The 18,371-nt window shown below is 53.8% G+C and overlaps 1 protein-coding gene across 1 annotated transcript in view; it reads left to right on the forward strand.

Moving 5' to 3' along the window:
- CLCF1 (cardiotrophin-like cytokine factor 1) overlaps positions 1 to 8,457 on the forward strand; it is an 8,986-nt gene extending 529 nt beyond the window's left edge. Inside the window, exons 2-3 of the mRNA XM_006893261.1 lie at positions 6,022 to 6,188; positions 7,864 to 8,457. Coding sequence (XP_006893323.1) covers positions 6,022 to 6,188; positions 7,864 to 8,358 — 662 coding nt within the window. The 3' untranslated portion in view covers positions 8,359 to 8,457. The remainder of the gene's footprint in view (positions 1 to 6,021; positions 6,189 to 7,863) is intronic.
- The last annotated feature ends 9,914 nt before the right edge of the window (positions 8,458 to 18,371 follow it).

Here is an 18,371-nt window from a genome sequence, read left to right on the forward strand (position 1 = left end):
GCGGCCGGGCCGGAGGGCCGATCGGGGGACTCGTCCGCCCAGCAGAGCCTGCGTGCTGCCCGCGGCCGGCGAGCCGGAGGCAGGTAGGGTCCCGGCGGCGGGCGGCTGCGGGGCCTGGGAGTGATTAGCGCGGGGGGCGGGCGCAGCCCGGCGGGACCGGCAGGAAAAAGTCCGTCACCGGCCAGGAGCGGCGGCGCCGGCGGGCCCTTCCGCGGCACTGGCCGGGCGGGAGGCGAGGGCGGGCCGGGCAGGGAGCTGGCGCGCGGGAAAGGGCAGCAGCCGGGCTGGCCCGGGAGCCCCAGAGCCGCCCCCGCCTCCGGGAAGGGAGCAACCGGGCGGGAGTGGGCCGGGGCGGGGCCGGGGGCGTCGGGGCCACACAAGGGGAAGGAGCAGGAGCGGCCAACGGGGGAGGGGGATCAGGAGCGAGAGGTCACCGCGGAGGGTCCTGGCCGAGCCCCCGTGCCACCACATCCTCCCCACTGGTGCTGGCCCCTACTTTCCTTCCGGCAACAACCCCAGAGCTCCTGTCGCCCTCCCTACAGACCCCCCAATCTCAGGGGACCTGCCGGCTTTCTCCTAGGACAGGGCAGGGGCTGCCAGGGGAGGAAGGGACTGGCCGAGTGGGCAGCAGCAGACGTGAGGGGTGCTACTGGTTATGCTTTTCTGTCGAGTCGCTGGGACCCAGACCCAGGCAGATGTCTTCACTGCCCTGGCCCCTGAGCAAGCATGACACAGGGACAGGCCAGTCCCCTCCCTGCCCCAGCCACACCACTAACCCGGCATAAGACACTAGGCTGGGCTGGCCGCCTCTGCTCCCTAACCTACACTGAGGCCCTCAGCCCACAGAGGTGGTGACCCTCCAGCGGTCCACTGTCCACTCTGCACATCCTTCACCACAGCTCTCCTTGACCACACTTCACATTCCTCCCCATAATCCCACCTACCTGCTCCCACCTGGCTCAGGCCTGGACCCTTGGAGCCCCTCCCCACAGTCACGTTCACACACTTTCAAATAACACACTTTCAGATGCACCCACACACACTTCCACTGCCTCACTGCACTTCCCCTGCTGCTGGCACACCCAGGGTTCTTGCCTCACCTGAGGGGGACCCTCATTCAAATCAATACCCACTCCTGCCTTAGCAACTGACTTCCCAGGCCAGGGGCCCAGCATCCCTCTGCTCTTCCCCTGGGTCTCAGTTTCCTCTGTCCTGCTGTCCAGAAGAGCAGGGGGGTGGTGCAGAGGAGATGGGAGTCCCACGTGTCTCAGCTGGGAGGAACTCTGGCATGCACAGTGCAAGCAGGCGGCAAAGTCCAGTCTCAAGGGCTAGTAGCGCCAGCTGTCTCCTGCCTGCAGGCCCATGCTTCCCCATAAGCCTCCAGGCTACTTGTCAGTGGTCTGGGAGAAAGGGACCCAAGGGCAGGGTGGAAGGGAGAGGAGCGCCTGAAGGGGAGGGCAGCCGGCCCAGCCCAGTGGAGCAGGAAAAATGGGTGTTTCCTACAGCTCCTCTCTACCTTCAGGGGGATTCTCACCCTACAGACACAGCACTCCTAACCCTCTGCATCCCCTACTTCCCCCACACCAGAGGCCCCTCCAGGCCACCCATGTGCTAGTCCTGGCTGGCTCCACCTGCAGCCATTTCTCCGATACTTCTGTAGCTTTCTCTTCTCAGGTGCCACCCAAGCTTACCCACCATTCCTATCACCTGATCACTCTGGCATGACAGCACTACTGAGCACACCCCACCCCCAGTGAGGCTGCAGCCTGGGGGAATGGAGGCACAGGGATGAGGGCAGGGTGCCTGCCTGGGCAGCAGGGTTGGTGGCCAAGTGTGTGTTCATGAGGGGGGCCCGGTTCCCAGGGCCCAGAGATCTGGATAGAATTAGGGACTGGCCGGGTGGGGGCCAGGATGGGGATGGGGGGCTGCAGCAGGAAACGTGAGCTGTGCTCATTAGCTCCTCACGTGCTCAGTGGATTTATAAACACAGGGAGGAGACGGGATGTAAACAATCAGTGGGCAGCAGCCAGAGAAGTGCTGGGGAGGGGGCCCTGGGGGCCAGCATGGGGGGAGGGGCCTGAGACAGGACCCCCCGCTACTCCCAAGGTCCACCTGCACACGTGGAGCAGGGGTGGGGGGAAGCTGTGCCCACCACACACTCCCTCTGGGTAGGGCTGCAGACTCAACCCCAGGTGTCTGCTGTTTAAAAATTACAGGGATTCTAGAACCATCCCGGGGGAAGGGGGAAGGGGCTGGGACGCCTCCTGCCTTAGGGTGGGAGCTGAGGTGGAGGTAGCGCCTGTCCTGGACCACCATTCTCCTGCCCCTTCTCCCTCTGGTGCTCAGTGGGCCGGTCTGCCGACTCCCCTGCTCTCTGCCCCCCTCAACCCCCCAAGCCTGCAGTGACTTAGTTACCTCAGAACTGAAATATTCCTGGAAACACCGGCCTCGTCTGGTTAATTTCATGAGCCGTTTTTCTGCCCAGATGACTTAGCTCTTGTTTATCCAAAGGCCTCTCCCTCTGCTGTCCCTGTGTAGGAAGCTGGTTCCCCTAGGATGTCCCACAGGGCTCAGAAAAGGAGGGGACAAGCTGAGCCACCCCTCCTCCATGGGAGAGGCAGAGCCATCCTGGACCAAAACCTGAGGGGGCCCCAGCTGAGCAGGCTCCCAGTTCCTGCCTCATGAGGCCCCTAGCCTTGCTACTAACTAGTCCACACTCTGAGGGCCACCTCCGTGGCTGGCAGGGCTGTGGCCCCTCGGCGGATCTTCCCTCTCAAAAACTAAGTCCATGTGGTATCTACAAGGTCAGTAGGCCATCCCACTAGGTCCCCTGGAAGCAAGCTGATGAAGGCCCAAGGGTTTTTGCAGAGGAGAAGAACCTCTGGCTGGTACAAGCAAGAGGAGAAAGGAAGAGTCAGGCAAGAGCTAGAAAAGGGAGGATGCGATGATTCAGGATGGAAGCCACTGATTGCAGGTGGCAGAGGAAAGGGGGCCCATTTTGTGCCTGACCCTGGTCTTTGTCCTAAATACATAGGCACACACATACACTCACACCCACGTGTGTTTGTATCCACACTCTCTCACACATGCACTCTTAGACCAATAGCTCTTCAGAGAAGAGTGTGCCTGTGACTGAGACACTCCCCTCCCCACCCCCCCCCCCCGCCACACTCTATTAATAAAATCAGCTAGCCAAGCAACTGAGAAAGTCAGCCTGGACCAGTCAGGCCACTTGAAACCCGCCTGACACCCATACTCTATTTATAAGGGACATTTTAATGTCATTGGAGTCCTAAACCTCTCAGTTTGTGATAATTCTAAAACTTAACTCAATAATATGGTTAACTGTAAATCTCACCAGTCTACACATTTTTCTTACTCCACACCTTATCCTCACTTTGTTGTGTGTGGAGTTGATGCTGACTTAGTGACCCTCTGTGACAGTGAACTGCTCCAATTGCTTGGGGTTTCCTAGCCTGTTATCTGTATGCTGTGGCGTCCCTGTCCTCATGATGCATGGTGTGAACACTCACCACTAACTGCAAGGCTGTTTTGTGGCAGATTGTATTTATGACAGTCACAGCCTTGGAAACCTGGGGAGGCAGCTGTTTTCTGTCCTGTACGGTAGTTATAAGTCAGAATTGACCTGGTATCTATTGTTATGTGCTGTCACATCACAGCCGACTTAGCTGATCCTCTAGCAGGTTTTCAGAGACTGTAAACTGCATGGGAGGAGACTGCCCATCTTTTTCTTCAGAGGGCTGCTGATGGATTTAAACTTTGTGCCTTTGGGTCAGCAGCCTAACACTTTACCTCCTCCTAGGCCACCAGAGCTGTAATGAATGGCAGTGTGTTTCTAATCTTTACAGAAACAGATCACCACCCAGGCCTTTCTCCTGCAGGGGTGCTGGTTGGATTCAAACGCTACCATAACCTCTATACCGCTAGGGTGCTTGTCCTAACTCTAGTGTAGTCACATTGCAAACCTATCCAACTTATTTTTTAAAAGCAACATGTCATTTTAGGAATATCTGACAACAGAAACCACTTCTAACTTCTCACCTACCCAACCTTAAAACCCCAACTAACCTTTGTAATAACATGCCAAGCCCAAGACTTAGCCCCAGCCAAACCCTCTTCCTGCCTGAACTAACCACATCCCCTGATGGATGCAAACCTCAACCAAAACCAGCCAGCCAAACCCTGAGTCTGAGACAGCCAGAATCTCTAAAGCAGGGCTTTAAACCAGTTCATTCTGGGTTTACCCCTGCTGAAAATTCCCACCCCAGATATACTTGGTCAAAGTATAATTGTTAATTTTAATAACCCTCCAGGTAATTCTAGACACACATTTTTGGCTCTCTGGGCACCTGTAAGGAATTTTGGTGCTACAGTGTGTAATGTATCAGCCTGCTAACTGAATGCTTGGCAGCTGGGCAGTCTCCTACTGTAGGAGTCCCGACCCCAGAATCCGACTCAGTGGCAGCAGGGTGTTTTTGGGGTGGTGGTGTTATGTACTGTCAAGTCTGAAATGACTCATAGCTGACCCTCCAGTGGGTTTTCAGAGGCAGTAAACTGCATGGGCAGACACTGCCCACCTTTCCTCACATGGAGCAGATGGTAGATTCAAACGTTTTGAGCTGGCCATACAACTCCTTACCACTAAGCTACCAGTGGCGTCTGGGACAGGAGGGTCTCTAAGAATCTGTAAGAACCACTTTTCATGGGATTGCATTGAAATGAACTAGTCAGTTCAAAGCCATCCCCTCCTTAAGCCTAACCTTGGCTCTGAGCTATTTTAACTGTCTTTGTTGTTGCTATGTGCCTTTGAGTGAATGAGCAACCCTATGAACAATGGCTCTCACCGTGCCCTACCCTGAGCCAACCTCACCAACTCCAACACATCTAACTCCATTGACACAGTCACTATGTCAATCCATCTCATCCAGGGTCTTCCTCTCTTATGTTGACCCTCTAATTTTCCAAGTATGATTTCCTTCTCCAAGGACTGGCCACTCTTAACAACATGCCCAAAATACGTGAGACGGAGTTTCAAAATCTTAGTCTCCAAGGAGCAACCGAGTTTTGCCGCCTCCAGGGAAGACCTGTTTTACCCAACTCCAATGCCCACTGAATCTGGGCACAGTGCTCTTGATTTTGCACTGCCCTTAGGAGCCCAAGAGCCTGTTTCCCTAGTCTGTTCCTGCCCCTGGATCCTAGACGCCCACTATCCAGCACCTTCAGCTGACCAGCCCAATTCATCAAATCTCTCTCCCCCCACCCTCTGTCTCTCTCAGTCCCCATGGCAGGCTGACAGCAAGTCCTCACTCAGGTCACATTTTTACATAGGTAAGAATGGAACTAATTCCTGAGAAGGTACATGAACTGTCCTTCCTCTGACACTACGGTGCAACCTCCAGTGCCTGGAGTCAGTCTAGAGTGTGCCTACCATTGTGGCTGATGCCAGCAGTCTCCCTGCACGGTCACCCCTCTGATCTGCCTTCAGCCCATGGTTGTTCTTCCTGCCCTCCATCCCTCACGGTGGATGGACACCTCCCTTGTCAGCTCTGAGGATGCTGTTTCCCTTCCTTGGCTCCTCTCATGTAGCAGTGGAACCCTAAGACTTGGAGAGGTGGCTGAGGTGCACACACACACACACACACACACACACACACACACACTGGCACACATGCAGTGACAGACATGCCAAAGGCTCTTTCTTAGCTGCCATATAAACATACTCTCAAATATCTGCTGATATGCAGACACACACACAGGCCAAGCCCCATCCTTAACACATACATGCCTACACACACACACACACACACACACACACACACACACACACACTCTCTCTCTCTCTGGCCAGGAACACATCCCCCTCCTCCAGCCCCTCTGCCTCCCATCTGGAGTCCCCCCTCCCTCTTCCCCCAGTCCAAGGTGGGGACAGACACCTAAGGGGCTGCCAGCTGCATCCCAAGGGGCTCTGCCTCCCTCACAGCGCTGCCCTCCCATCCACAGGTGACTCGTGGGGGCTGCTAGCTTGCCTCTGCACTGTGCTCTGGCACCTTCCCACAGTGCCAGCTCTCAACCGCACTGGGGACCCAGGGCCTGGCCCCTCCATCCAGAAAACCTATGACCTCACTCGCTACCTGGAGCATCAACTTCGAAGCTTGGCTGGGACCTACGTGAGTATTGGGGTGGCCTGGGTCTCTGGGAGCTGGGTGAAGAATGAGAAGAGGAGTTGTGGGGAGAAGAGGTGATGGGGGCTGGTGAGTGATGGGGTGCTGAGGAGGGGCCCTTTGGCTCCAAGCAGTCTCCCTGTCTAGCCTATCTCCTGCCCTCCCTCCTGTGCCCCCTCCTCCCTCTCCCTGGCCCCAGGACTAGGCATGTGGGCAGGCCTCACACCCGCCTTGGCCCACTGCCTCACTGGCTGCTGGCCCAGCCGCCCGCCTCCCCCTGGGGGCCAGGGAAGTCTCCTCTGTTTACACCGTGTTGTGGTGTCTCTTGCTCGGGTGGGGCTGGGTGGGGATGGAGGGGACCCGCCTACTGCGCCTGTGTTCCAGCTCGCCCCTACCCCAGTCCTGGGGCCCTGTGGCTTAGGACCCCTGGGCCTCCTTCTGTCTGCCTCTCCCATCCTGGATGGGCTCCTCTGGGGGTCCCAGGGGATGGGATGCAGGGACCTAGGCCAGTGGTGGCAAGGATCAGGATGGGATGGAGGTTGTGCTGTTGGAGCTTGGGGATGGTCCAGAGAGGTGTTCAGAGCGCCCAGGAGGGAAGAAGGAGGTCAGAAGAGCCAAGGACCATGGGGAGCTGGCCCCTCTTCCCGAGTTCCTCTCCAATCCCAGACCCTACTCTGGAGCCAGGGAAGGAAGGGGAGGAGGGTGGCGGGGGAGCTGGCTCCAGCCCCGGGATACACCGAGGAAATTAGTTTGTCTCTGTGCTTGTCAGTGTGTGAACCTCCCCCTGGGCCCTTGCCTCCCCCAGGCCTCGCCCCTCGCTTTTCCCTTTCTGTCCGCTGACATGGCCCTCAGCCCTCTCCCTGGGCCCCAAGTCTCGCCCTAGGACTGGCAAGGGCCCTGCCCTCTTTGCTCTATGCCTTCCAGAATCTTCCTCCCACTGCACTCTGGAGATTGCCTCAGTTTCTTCCTTCTGCCACCCTACTCCTTTAGCCAACTCTCATCTTGGGGTATCATCAAACAGCCATCTGTTCCCTGTCCCTACAGTGGGGTGGGACCAGGCATGTCCAAGCTGAGGTCTCCCTGTGCTTGCCTCTGCTACCCCCTCCGGTTCCCGACCCTTTCTCTCTCCTGGCTTCCCCTGCCAAATTTTTCGAAGGAGTGGTCTACACCCTCTGCCTCCACTTCCTCTCCACCCACACACTCCTTAACCCCCTGTAATCTGGCCTGGAGTTTACTGCTGAGACTCTTGAAGGTCGCATCCCGTCTTCTCCCCAGCTCCCCCTCTCCGCATTCTCACCGTCTGCTCTGTTTTGCAGCCACACTGTGGGGCTCTGCTGCCCTCCACGGCTCCTCTCCCTGGGCTCTGCTCTCCTGACCACCTCTACCTCTCCAGCTTCACTCTCTGGCACTCTCGGTGGTCCTTCCTCCTCCTCTCTGCCCTGGCTTCACAGCAGTTGGTGGACCCAGCAATGTGCGGGTCCTGAGTGAGCGCCCACTGCAGCCTTTCTCTCTCTGCACCTCTCCGTAGAGCTCGTCATGCCCACGCAAACGACTTAGAAAGGCATAGTGTGGACGAGGCCTGTAGCAGGGCACATGCCAAGTAGACACTGTGGGGACAGGTGGCCCCTCCAGGAGCTGTGGCTCTGCCCTCCCCTTCCCCATCGCCCTCTCCTTTCCACAGCTGAACTACCTGGGCCCTCCTTTCAACGAGCCTGACTTCAACCCACCTCGGCTGGGGGCAGAAACTCTGCCCAGAGCCACTGTTGACCTCGGCGTGTGGCGGAGCCTCAACGACAAATTGCGGCTGACCCAGAACTATGAGGCCTACAGCCACCTTCTGTGCTACCTGCGTGGCCTCAACCGCCAGGCTGCCACAGCCGAGCTGCGCCACAGCTTGGCCCACTTCTGCACCAGCCTCCAGGGCCTGCTGGGCAGCATTGCAGGAGTCATGGCAGCTCTGGGCTACCCGCTGCCCCAGCCCCTGCCAGGGACAGAGCCCACCTGGGCTCCCGGCCCTGCCCACACTGACTTCCTCCAGAAGATGGATGATTTCTGGCTGCTGAAGGAGCTGCAGACCTGGCTATGGCGCTCGGCTAAGGACTTCAACAGGCTCAAGAAGAAGCAGCAGCCTCCTGCAGCTGCAGTCACCCTGCGCCTGGAGGCCCCTGGCTTCTGATTTCTGCCTTGCCACTCTCCTTCTCCTCTCCCTTTGGAAACTACACTGCCTTTTGGGAGGGAGCAACCATTTGCCAACGCCTGTTGAGCGAGGTGTCAGGTGCATGAGCCGCTGGCCCTCCCCTTAACTGGACAGGGGTGTGACACAGTATAGCCCCGTCTCCTCTCTACCTCCCCGAGTCCTACAGTTCTGGGGAAGAGTGCAGTCAGGCTTGTTCCGTTTCCACAGGGGAATACTGCTTACAGGAGCCCATAGTGGTTTAAGTTGGCCTAAAGGCCTTGTTACCCTGCTTTTCTGCCCACCACTGCCAGGACCTGCAGCCCCTCTGCCACATGCCCAGGGAGCGAGACAGCAGGGTGGGATCCGGCACCACCACAAGTGCCTTTCACTCCTCCTGGATGTGTGTTGTCACCCCACCCCTCAAACAGCAACACTTCTAGTTCAGGAAAACAAAGGTGGTGTTGGCACTACACAGAAGAGATGGGATAAAAAAAATTGAAGAGGGAGGGTACACTGGGGGTGGCTTGTACCAAAGAGGTAATACTGAGAGAAGAGGGGCAGGACAGAGCAGATCCAGGGCACTGAGGCCGTCACTAGCCCAGGGCAACAAAGGTAGCCTTGCTGAACACCAGGCCATCACCTTGCATGACTTCCTGACATCATCGTGGCTCCCCCGTCTCTCTCCCAGTGTATCTGTGGTTGCCCAGGCTGGGGAGGGCAACCGTGGCGATAGCCACAAGATTTCCTGAAAGTTTACATTGCAGTAGCATTTCAGGGGGTTGGGGGCAGCTCCCCCTGGCCCTGCCTGCCAGCCCCATCTACTCATGACTCTTAAGTTTGTTGTATTAATATTTATTTATTTGAAGATATTATTTATTAGAGGATATTTATTGCAGAATTTCTATTCTTGTATTAACAAATAAAATGCTTTCCCCAAAACTTGTTCTCATGGCCTGATCTGGCCTCCCCTTGCTGACTCCCAGTTACTGGTAAGAACCTCAAGGCCCAGGGTCCAATCAGGAGATGCAGAGTGCTGGGGAGAACTCCCCTTCCCTCCCCTGAGAAAACTGTGCAAAGAGCTGACATTTCCACTCTGTTTTCTTCACTAACAGGAAAGCAGTCTCCCCAATACTGCCTCTGCCTCCCCTCTCTGGGTTTCAGCACTCTAGCCCCTTCAAGTCCCAGCAGAACCGTTCACTGGCCTCTCAGAGGCCCTCTTCCACGTGCTCAGGCCTCAGTCTTCCTTTGGAAACCCCTTCACCTTGCTGCTCCTCACTTAGGGAGGGGGACCGACTGCAGCTAAGTCACAGTTCTCAGCTGTAATGCTACCGTCCATGGGCTGGGGCAAGGTGGGGAGAGAGCCTTCTAGTCTTCAGGGGAGTGGGATTCACGTCAAGGGGGAGGAAAAGACTTGAATCCCAGTTTCACAACTAGCGGAGAATCATCAAATAAATTCTTGGTGCTGACAGTTCTCACCCCTATGAAATGTGAGTACTACCTTGGGGGGGGAGCCCAGGTCAGTGAAGGTGGCAGCGGTCTAGCTGACACTGGGTAAGTGAATGGGTTAACTGCCCGCCAGGGATGTTATACATGGGCCTCCAGGAGATAGTGCTTTAAGCCAAGGAAATAACAAATGATGGTGCTGTCAGTTAACTGACATCTGTTTGAAAGGCCTTCATTACCTGCCTGCTCATCACTGCTAACTGGAATAGGAAAGCCAGAGGGCCAAGCCTGGGCTTGGATGCCGCCCTTACCGAGCTTGCCATCCTCTCCGAAGAAAAGAACAGCTTTCTGAGACAGTACAGGAGAAAAACAAGCATGCTGCTGCCAGAGGGCCTGGGAGGAACCAGCATGTGCATACCCCATTGGGAAGGGGCAGCCAGAGTGCTGGAGCTAGAAGGGACTGCAGTCACTTGTGGGCAGAGTGAACCAGGTTCTTCTGCTGAAGTCACCTGGACCAAAGTGGAGGGAGCCTCCCCGCCTGGAAGTTGGGACATGTTAGCCATAGCCAGGAGCACTGCCAGGCCCTATATCCTGCCCCACAACATAGAAAAGAGGATATATCTGCAAAGTGTCTGATGTATCAGGTGCTACACAAGGGCCCAGGAGGAGTGTGGATCGACACGCCCTCTATGTGACTGAGCTTCCTGAGGAAAGTTCTGAGTCGTTCTCCATCTGTCACCAGCACCCACTCAGGCCCCACCCAGAGGGGCACTCAATAAATGTGTGTTCGGCAAAAGAATCTAATACAGAGAATAGGCCTCCCCCCATTCCCCAATGTTAGAATACAAGGCAGAAGCTGATGAAGTGCAGAAAGATAAAGGCAGGCAAAGCATGACTGGCACCAAGCAAGGCATGCCTTACGCAGCTGAGGGAAAGCCCTGCTGCTCTACTGAGGCCACACAGGAGTGAGGGGTCTCCAGCTGCCACACTGCCAGTACCTCACTCATAGTAGGTACCAAACAGCTATCTTTTACATATGTGTACCTCCCCCAGTCAGCAGATGACATGTTGAGATCTCTTAAAAATACCCTCACAGGACAAACCCAAAAGACGCCCACTCTTGGTCCTGTTGTCCCCACTCCTCTCCATGTCCCGTTTACCCTTAAACGTGAGTGAATACACTGACCCATTTCCACTGTGTCTTTAATCTCATAATTGGGTATCTACATCACAGTTGTTCTTTTAAAGGTCACCCATAACTGTCCCTGGTCTTGGAGGACATGTGGAACTTTCCAATGGGGCTGATCATGCCTAGCTCAGTCTATTTCTCAGCCAGGCAAGGGCCAAGATGCATTTATCTCTACACCCCCAAAGCAGTGGGCTCAATGGCACCCAGTAAAATACGTGACTGGTCGTTGAATTAAAGTCAGGTAAAGCATGTAAGGATTCCTGGGTGGCACAGTTTGTTCTTGACTATGAACCTAGATCAAGGTTGACAGCGCAAAGCCACTTGGTGACGCTGCAGGAGAAAGGCAGGATAGTCTGCTTCCAGTAAGACCCTTGTAAAGAAAACCCTATGAGCCAGGTCTTCAGCCCACAGGGTCGCTCGGAATAGGAACTGGAATGGCAGCGCGGGTGAGAGGGGCTGGTTTTGGTTTAAAAGCGCTTCAAGATGACAAGGTACGAAATGAAGAGAAGAGAGCTTTAAAGAGGCAGCTGAGCAACACTGTCAAGTGTCCCAGAACTTTGAGAAGTCCAGTAGATTTGTTCACAGGTGACCTTTGAAAGAACAGCTATGAAGTAGATAGCCAATTATGAAATTAAAGACAGTGGAAAGAAATGGGTCAGTATACGCACTCAAGAGTTTAAAAGTTAAGGGGACATGGAGAGGAGAGGGGACAGCAGGACCAAGACAGGGTATCTTTGGTGGTATTTTTAAGAGATCTCAACATGTCATCTGCCGACTGGGGGAGGTGGCTGGGGAGGAATAGAGAGGCTTGGGGCTGGGAAGAGGGAGACTCTCCAGGCTGCTGGTTGGTCAGCATGGACATAACATTTCTCATCAGGGCTGCAGAGTGCAGAGAAGCAAAGAGGAAGGAGGGAATGGTGAGAACTGCGGCAGTGAGAGGTTCCAGAGTGCTAGCGACTGGACAACGAGTGAGTGGCCACAACAGACCTGCATGCTGCAGAGCCGCGGTGAAGTAGGGGCTGAAGACAAAAGTACCAAAGACAAAACAACCATGAGATACCATTTCACTGCAGTAAGAATAACAAAATTTAACAGAACAGCAAACAGCAAATGCTGGCAAGGTTGTGGAGAAACTGGAACCCTTATTCACTACTAGTGGGAGTGTAAAATGGTGCAACCACTATGGAAGGCTGTACGGCACTTTCTCAAAAAGTTACAAATAGAATTACCATTTGACCCAGCAATTCCACAACTGGGAATATACCCTAAGGAAACTGTAACTGCCACCTAAGCAGATATATGCACACCCATGTTTATTGCGGCTTTGTTCACAATAGCAAAGAGTTGGAAACAACCTAAGTGCCCATCAACAAATGAATGGATAGAGAAACTGTGGCATATTCACACAATGGAATACTATGCTGCATTGAAAAGCAAGGAACTCATGAAATATTATACAAAATGGGTGAACCTGAAGGATATTATGCTGAGTGAAATATATCAGTCACAAAAGGACAAATACTGCATAGGGCCACTGATGTAAAATGGGACTGACATCAGGAAGACTGAGAAAGGTAAGATAAATTATGTATACTGCATGGAAACAGATGAGAGAGAGAACTGTTTAAAAGGGATATATGATTGGATATTATTGTCATGACATGAGTCCAGAATGAAGGCTGCATAGTGGAGTGGACTTGGGGAGAGGGATTGTATAACAATGAAAGAATTTTTCTTTTACTTTTCAAAGAAAAGAGTGAACTGAGGGAAAGGGGTGGGCAGGGAGACAAGTGCAACAATGAATGAATGGAAATCCAAAATCTCTGTAAATTTTCATTAAAATTAAGAATAATTAAAAAGGGGGGGAGTACCAAAGAGAAGACCTTTTTATATTCTTGAACTGTCAGGATGTGAACCCTCACCGGCATCCAGCCCTGGGCACAGAGGGTCTGAAGTCTTGGTGAGTTTGTTGTAAATTCTCCAGAGTAGCCTTGGGAGACATGGTGAGGGTCTTTGAGGGCATTTTTTTTTCTCTTACAGTCAGGGACGCAAGTATCCTAAGAACCTAGATTACCTAGCCCTGCAAAGTCTTCAAAACACAAGCATTAGGGAGCTCTGGTGGCCTAGTGGCAAGAAGCTGCACTGCAATCCCAAAGACACATGGTTCTAGTCCATCCGATAAAACAAACAAAACCCAAAACACCCCACCAAAACCCAAAACCCCAAAGGCACTGCTATGGAGTGGGAGCAGCCTCTTTGCTGACCCTCCAGCAAGTTTGACCTTTCTTCTGTGGAGCACCTGGAGGGTTTGAACTGGCAGAAAGGCACCACTTTTGGGTTAGCAGGGCAACGTCCAATGGACTATGCTACCAGAAACAAAGCAATTGGTATCCCATTGATTCCTGGGGCCTATTTGTTGCCAGCGCCTTCAATGCAGCTTCCACTTCCTCCTTCATTACCATTGGCTCCTGCTCATATGGTAATATCCTGAAGTTTCAGTTCTTTTTGGTACAACGAGACTGTGTAGTCCCTCCATCTTCCTTTGATGCTTTCTGAGTTCTTCAATATATTGCCCATAGCATCTTTCAATATTGCAATTCAAGGCTTAGCTTTTATTCAGTTTTCTCAGCATGAGAAATACAGAATTCTTCCCTTTTTATTTTCCAATTTCGGCTCTTTGCACATTCCATTATAAAACTTTGCTTTGTCTTCTCAAGCTACCCTTTTACTCTGGCATGTTTTCCCTTTGTTTTGTATTCTCAATTTTCTAGTGCAATTTTTAGAGTCTCTTCTGACATCCATTTTAGTTTTTTCTTTCTCCTCTTTGTAATGACCTTTTTGCTCTCTTCATGGATGGTATCCTTGATATCCCACAACTCATTGAAGCATTTGTAGCAGAAGATCAGAGAATACAGCCTTCAATATGGATTTCATCTCAGTGTCAAATTAACAGATTCTTACCACTGGATCAATAGGCGACATGACAGATGGAGAAAAGACTGAAACTGTCAACAACTTCATCTTACTTGGATCCACAATTAACACCCATTGGTACCAGCAGCCAGGAAGTGAGATGATGTATTGCACTGGGAAAGTCTGCAGTTAGGGACCTGTCCAAATTATTGAGGAGTAATGATGTCAGTGTGAGGACTAAGGTGCATCTGATTCAGGCCATGGTCTTTTCAATCGTTTGCTACGCATCTGAGAGCCGGACAATGAATAAGGATGACCGGAAATGAATTGATGCCTTTGAAGTGTAGTGCTGGAGAAAAATACTGAACATCCCATGGACTGCCAAAAGAACAAACAAATGTGTCTTTGAGAGGGGGCAGCCAGAGAGCTCTTTGGGGGCAAAGATGAAGTTTTGGCTCATCTATTTCTGGCATGTTGCTAGAAGGGGCTATTCCTTGGGGAGGGACATAATGCTCAGAAAGGTAGAGGGTTAGCAAAAGAGAGGAAGACCTTCAGTCAGGTGGATTGACACGGTGACTGCCACAATGGGTTCAGATATATTAGGCAGTGTGAAGACGGTATAGGATAGGAGAGGGTTCAGATCTGGTCTTTATAGGGTTACTATGGGTCGTACTCGACGGCATCTAATATGCTATCAGAATCCTCTTCTCAGGAGGGGTCTGGAGAACAGGCATGAAGGTGACAGGGCCTGTGTGCTTTCTCTGGGTCATATGTACTGGAGATTATTAGAGTTACATGGTTATTTGGGGTGTATTGAAATGCACCTGGGGGTCAGCTCAGTGAGGACGGCAACTCTGGTGGACTGGGTAAGATGGAACATGGAGGTGGGTTTGATGACACTGCCAGCTTCCCTTCTCTATAAAGACTAGTCTAACACGCAGGGCTCAGGAACATCCTCAGAATGAGGGGACTCATTTGAGCACTCATCATAAAACACACACACACACACACTCTCTCTCTCTCTCTCTCTCTCTCTCTCAATGGTCTAAAATGGGCCAAGTCAGGCTCTGCTCTCCTAACCTCGAGGGCGCAGGCCAGTGATTCAGGGCCCTGAGCACTCCGATGGGCGACACGCTCTCAGCCTCCTCCTTTCTCCTTTGGAGCCACAACTGTCCCTGCCTTTGTCCCTTCAGTCTCCAAGCTCCCTGACTCAGCTTGGTTCCCCAATTTCCCAGCAGGGCACAAAGCCCTTGTCAGTAGAGTAGGGACAGTGAGGGAGGGCCTGTGAAAAAGCTCTGGGTCCAGCTTTTTTTCACTCATTCATCATCATCATGTCCCTCTGTCACCCATGGCCAGAGGTCACCCATAGCCCTGCCCCAACTTGCTCTGAGCTCTGGCCTGTTGGGGTATAAACAGTTAAGGAGTTTCCTTCCAGTTAGACAAAGTCTGACACCTGGTGGCCGAGGTGAGGAATGGCCAGAAGGATCCTCTGAACCTTCTAGGACTTCATTGGAGTGAGATTGCCAAGGTGAGCTGGGAAGGGACTATAGTTGTGGAAGGTGGCGGTGAGAACAAAATAGAAGCGTCACCTGGTGGCAGAGGAACCAGAGACCCCCAGAAATCTCCCCTTTGAACAGGACCCCTCCAGTCCCTAAGCCCACTCGAGAGCTGGGTGGAGGGCTGTCTGGGAGTCCAGCAAAGGGCTAGGAGGGGCGGCTGGGAAGAATGCTGGCCCAGAGGGTGAGTGTGCGGGGTGGGGGCCCTGGGATGTCAGTCTGACTGCCCAGAATCCCTTGAGCTGGCCTGATTTCCAGCTTAGGGTGGGTGGCAAGGCCTGAGGGCCTAAATAGTGGGGTGCTGAGGGAGAGGGAACAGGATCCGCCCCACAGCCTCTGGGCCCCAGGCAGCTGCTTCCCTCCTCACCTGCCCCCAACATCTCAGCTCTATCTGGCACAAGCCCCACCGTGAGTTGGGGTGGGGAGGGGGCCTGCAGGGAACAGGCGCAGTCCTGCCACATTGTCTAAGCTAAGCTAGGCCTAATCCCCTTCCCCTTCCCTCAGAGCCATCAGCCTGGGACTCAGCCTCAGGAAAGGGCTCGGCCCCTTCCCACCCAGCTCTTTTCTCTTGTCCTAGAGGCAAGGCACTTAAGAGCTCCAAGTAGAGGAGGACGCGTCACCCCCACCAGCCTTGTCACCATCTTCTAGGTATCAGTGCTGTGTTGTGTACTATGAGTCAGAACCGATCCATAGCTGACCCGAGACTATCCATCCTTCTCCCATGGAGCAGCTGGTGGATTTGAACTGCACACCTTCAGGATTGCAGTGCAGCTTCTTGCCACTAGGCCACCAGAGCTTCCAAATCTAGGTATCAGAGGAACTTAAAAAAAACCCAAACAAACCAAAAACAACTGTGTCAAAAAACAAAACCAACCACCAAAAATCTTAGCCCCTAACTTGAACTTCAGCTGCCTCTCCAGCCTGGAGCCACTACAACAGGCCCAGGAGATGAGCCCAAGTGGCTGCCTGGGTAGGGCAGGGGCTTTGGCAGGAATGAGTTGGAGTGGGAGGAGAGAAGAAAGGATGAATGCAGGCACCTTGAGGTCCACCTTGAGGTCCAAGTGCTGAGTCAGGGAGTGAGACCAAAGAACAGGACTGGTCCCTGTCAAGGGTGCTCCCGTCCGGCCTCAGGGCTTGTCCAGTTGGCTGATAGGCCTCTCTGTTGCTTATGCAGTTTTCCTCATTCTGGGCCAGAAAGTCAGGCTGCAGGGGCCAGGCTCAAGAGGACCACTCTGATTCCCATTCCTGGACTGGCATGAGTTGAACCCAGGATAGCCATCTCCTGGCTGGGTAAGAGAGGCCAGCAGGGCCCAAGACACATGGGGCTAGGCCCCTGTGGAGACGACCCAGAGACTACCCTTGAGCTAACCAGGGAGCAGAGGCTGCAGGCAGGAAAGAAGGGCAAGGACCCAGAAGCAGGAGGATCTGTGATGGCTGTCCTGCGGCACACCCCATTTCACGCTCCCTGGGCGGTGGCAGGGACCCACGGCTATCAGCTTTCAGGGGCTGGGAAGGATGAGGAATGAGGAGGGGTCTGCCCCACCCAAGGCTCCCTATTTCCTCACGGCACTGTGGACTCAGGAGGTGGTTGGTGGTGGCAGCTGGGACCCTGGGTGCCATGCCTCCTGGGAGCAATCCTAGTTGAGGCCTTGGTGAGGGCTGGCTGGTCTCCCAGAGGCTAGCACCATCCCTGCACAGAGTGCCCAATAAGGACCTTGAGGGAATCAACACCTTAGTCCTGCCCAGTCTCATGGAGAGGCCTCTCCCTCCTCCCGCCCCAATCAGCTGGTCCCTTGCCCCTGGATGTGGGCCCCACTAGGTCCTTGTGCAGATACGGGATTAGGTGACTGGGCCCAGTCACACTAGGGAAAAAGCCTCTAGCATCTCTGTTTAGCACAAGTGCCTCCAGTGCTCACTTCAGAGGGAAGCTGATGGGGATCCAGGCCCCTAAGGATGTCCTGTTACTATCACTCCTACAAAGACCACTGGCTGCATGCCCAGGGCCAACTTACTTCCTAACACAGCCCCTTAGACTACAGAGACTAGGAATGCAGAGGAGGTTGTGCCCCTGAGCTGGCCTTCCCCTCCAACCCTTGCACTCCGAGGAAGAAGGGTCTCTGGGTCCTCTAGGGTGATCAGAGCTGCGCTGGGCCTGCTGTGGATTCCCAGCCTCCCACTGGCCAGCACTTTCACCCGCTGCCAGGAAGTTGGTGAGGGGGAGGTGGGAGTAGGGGTGAGTCAGCGATGACAGGAGCCCGAAGTACAAAGGTCATGGGTGGAGAATGGGGAGACACTGTTTACAGCAGCCCGTCTCTTCCAGGAGGTCTTCTTATGACTTTAACCCAGCCATACCCTGTAGCCTCTGGCTATCCTTTCCCCTCCTCTCTGGTAGGAATTGGATCCATGACCAGGAAAGGCTTGCCCGTTCTGCTGTCCGACAAGCTCCTGGGGGCACCAAGGGCCATAGCAGCTGTGGTTCACAGCAATGATCACATTTTAATTGACAGACAGGAAAACACAGGAAACTGCTTGGCATGAGACTTGACATGTTGGAAGTCTGTGTGCTGAGGTGGCTGTCAGTGTTTTCTGCTCATGCTCTCACTGACTGCAGCTTTCACTGTGGAGGACCTGGGGGCCACTTATGAGGTGACTAGCACCCTGGCCAGGAGCTCTGATGGTGGCTGAAGGCTTCAACTGCTAACCATAAGTTGGACTGTCCAACTCTACAGGGAGAAAGATGAGGCTGCCTGCTTCAGCAAAATCTTGGAAATGCTGTGAGGCAGTTCTACTGTCCTACAGGTCACCAGCAGCGGCCATCTACTCAGCCACCATGGGTCTGGTGTTTGGATGTTTGTTTAGCGCCCTAGCTGTTTCCTGTAGGACAGCATCTTCCCGACTAACCGCCCCCTCCC

Source organism: Elephantulus edwardii, unplaced genomic scaffold (assembly GCF_000299155.1).
Source record: "Elephantulus edwardii isolate Elephantulus edwardi_28Jun2011 unplaced genomic scaffold, EleEdw1.0 scaffold00126, whole genome shotgun sequence".
Taxonomy (NCBI): Eukaryota; Metazoa; Chordata; class Mammalia; order Macroscelidea; family Macroscelididae; genus Elephantulus; species Elephantulus edwardii.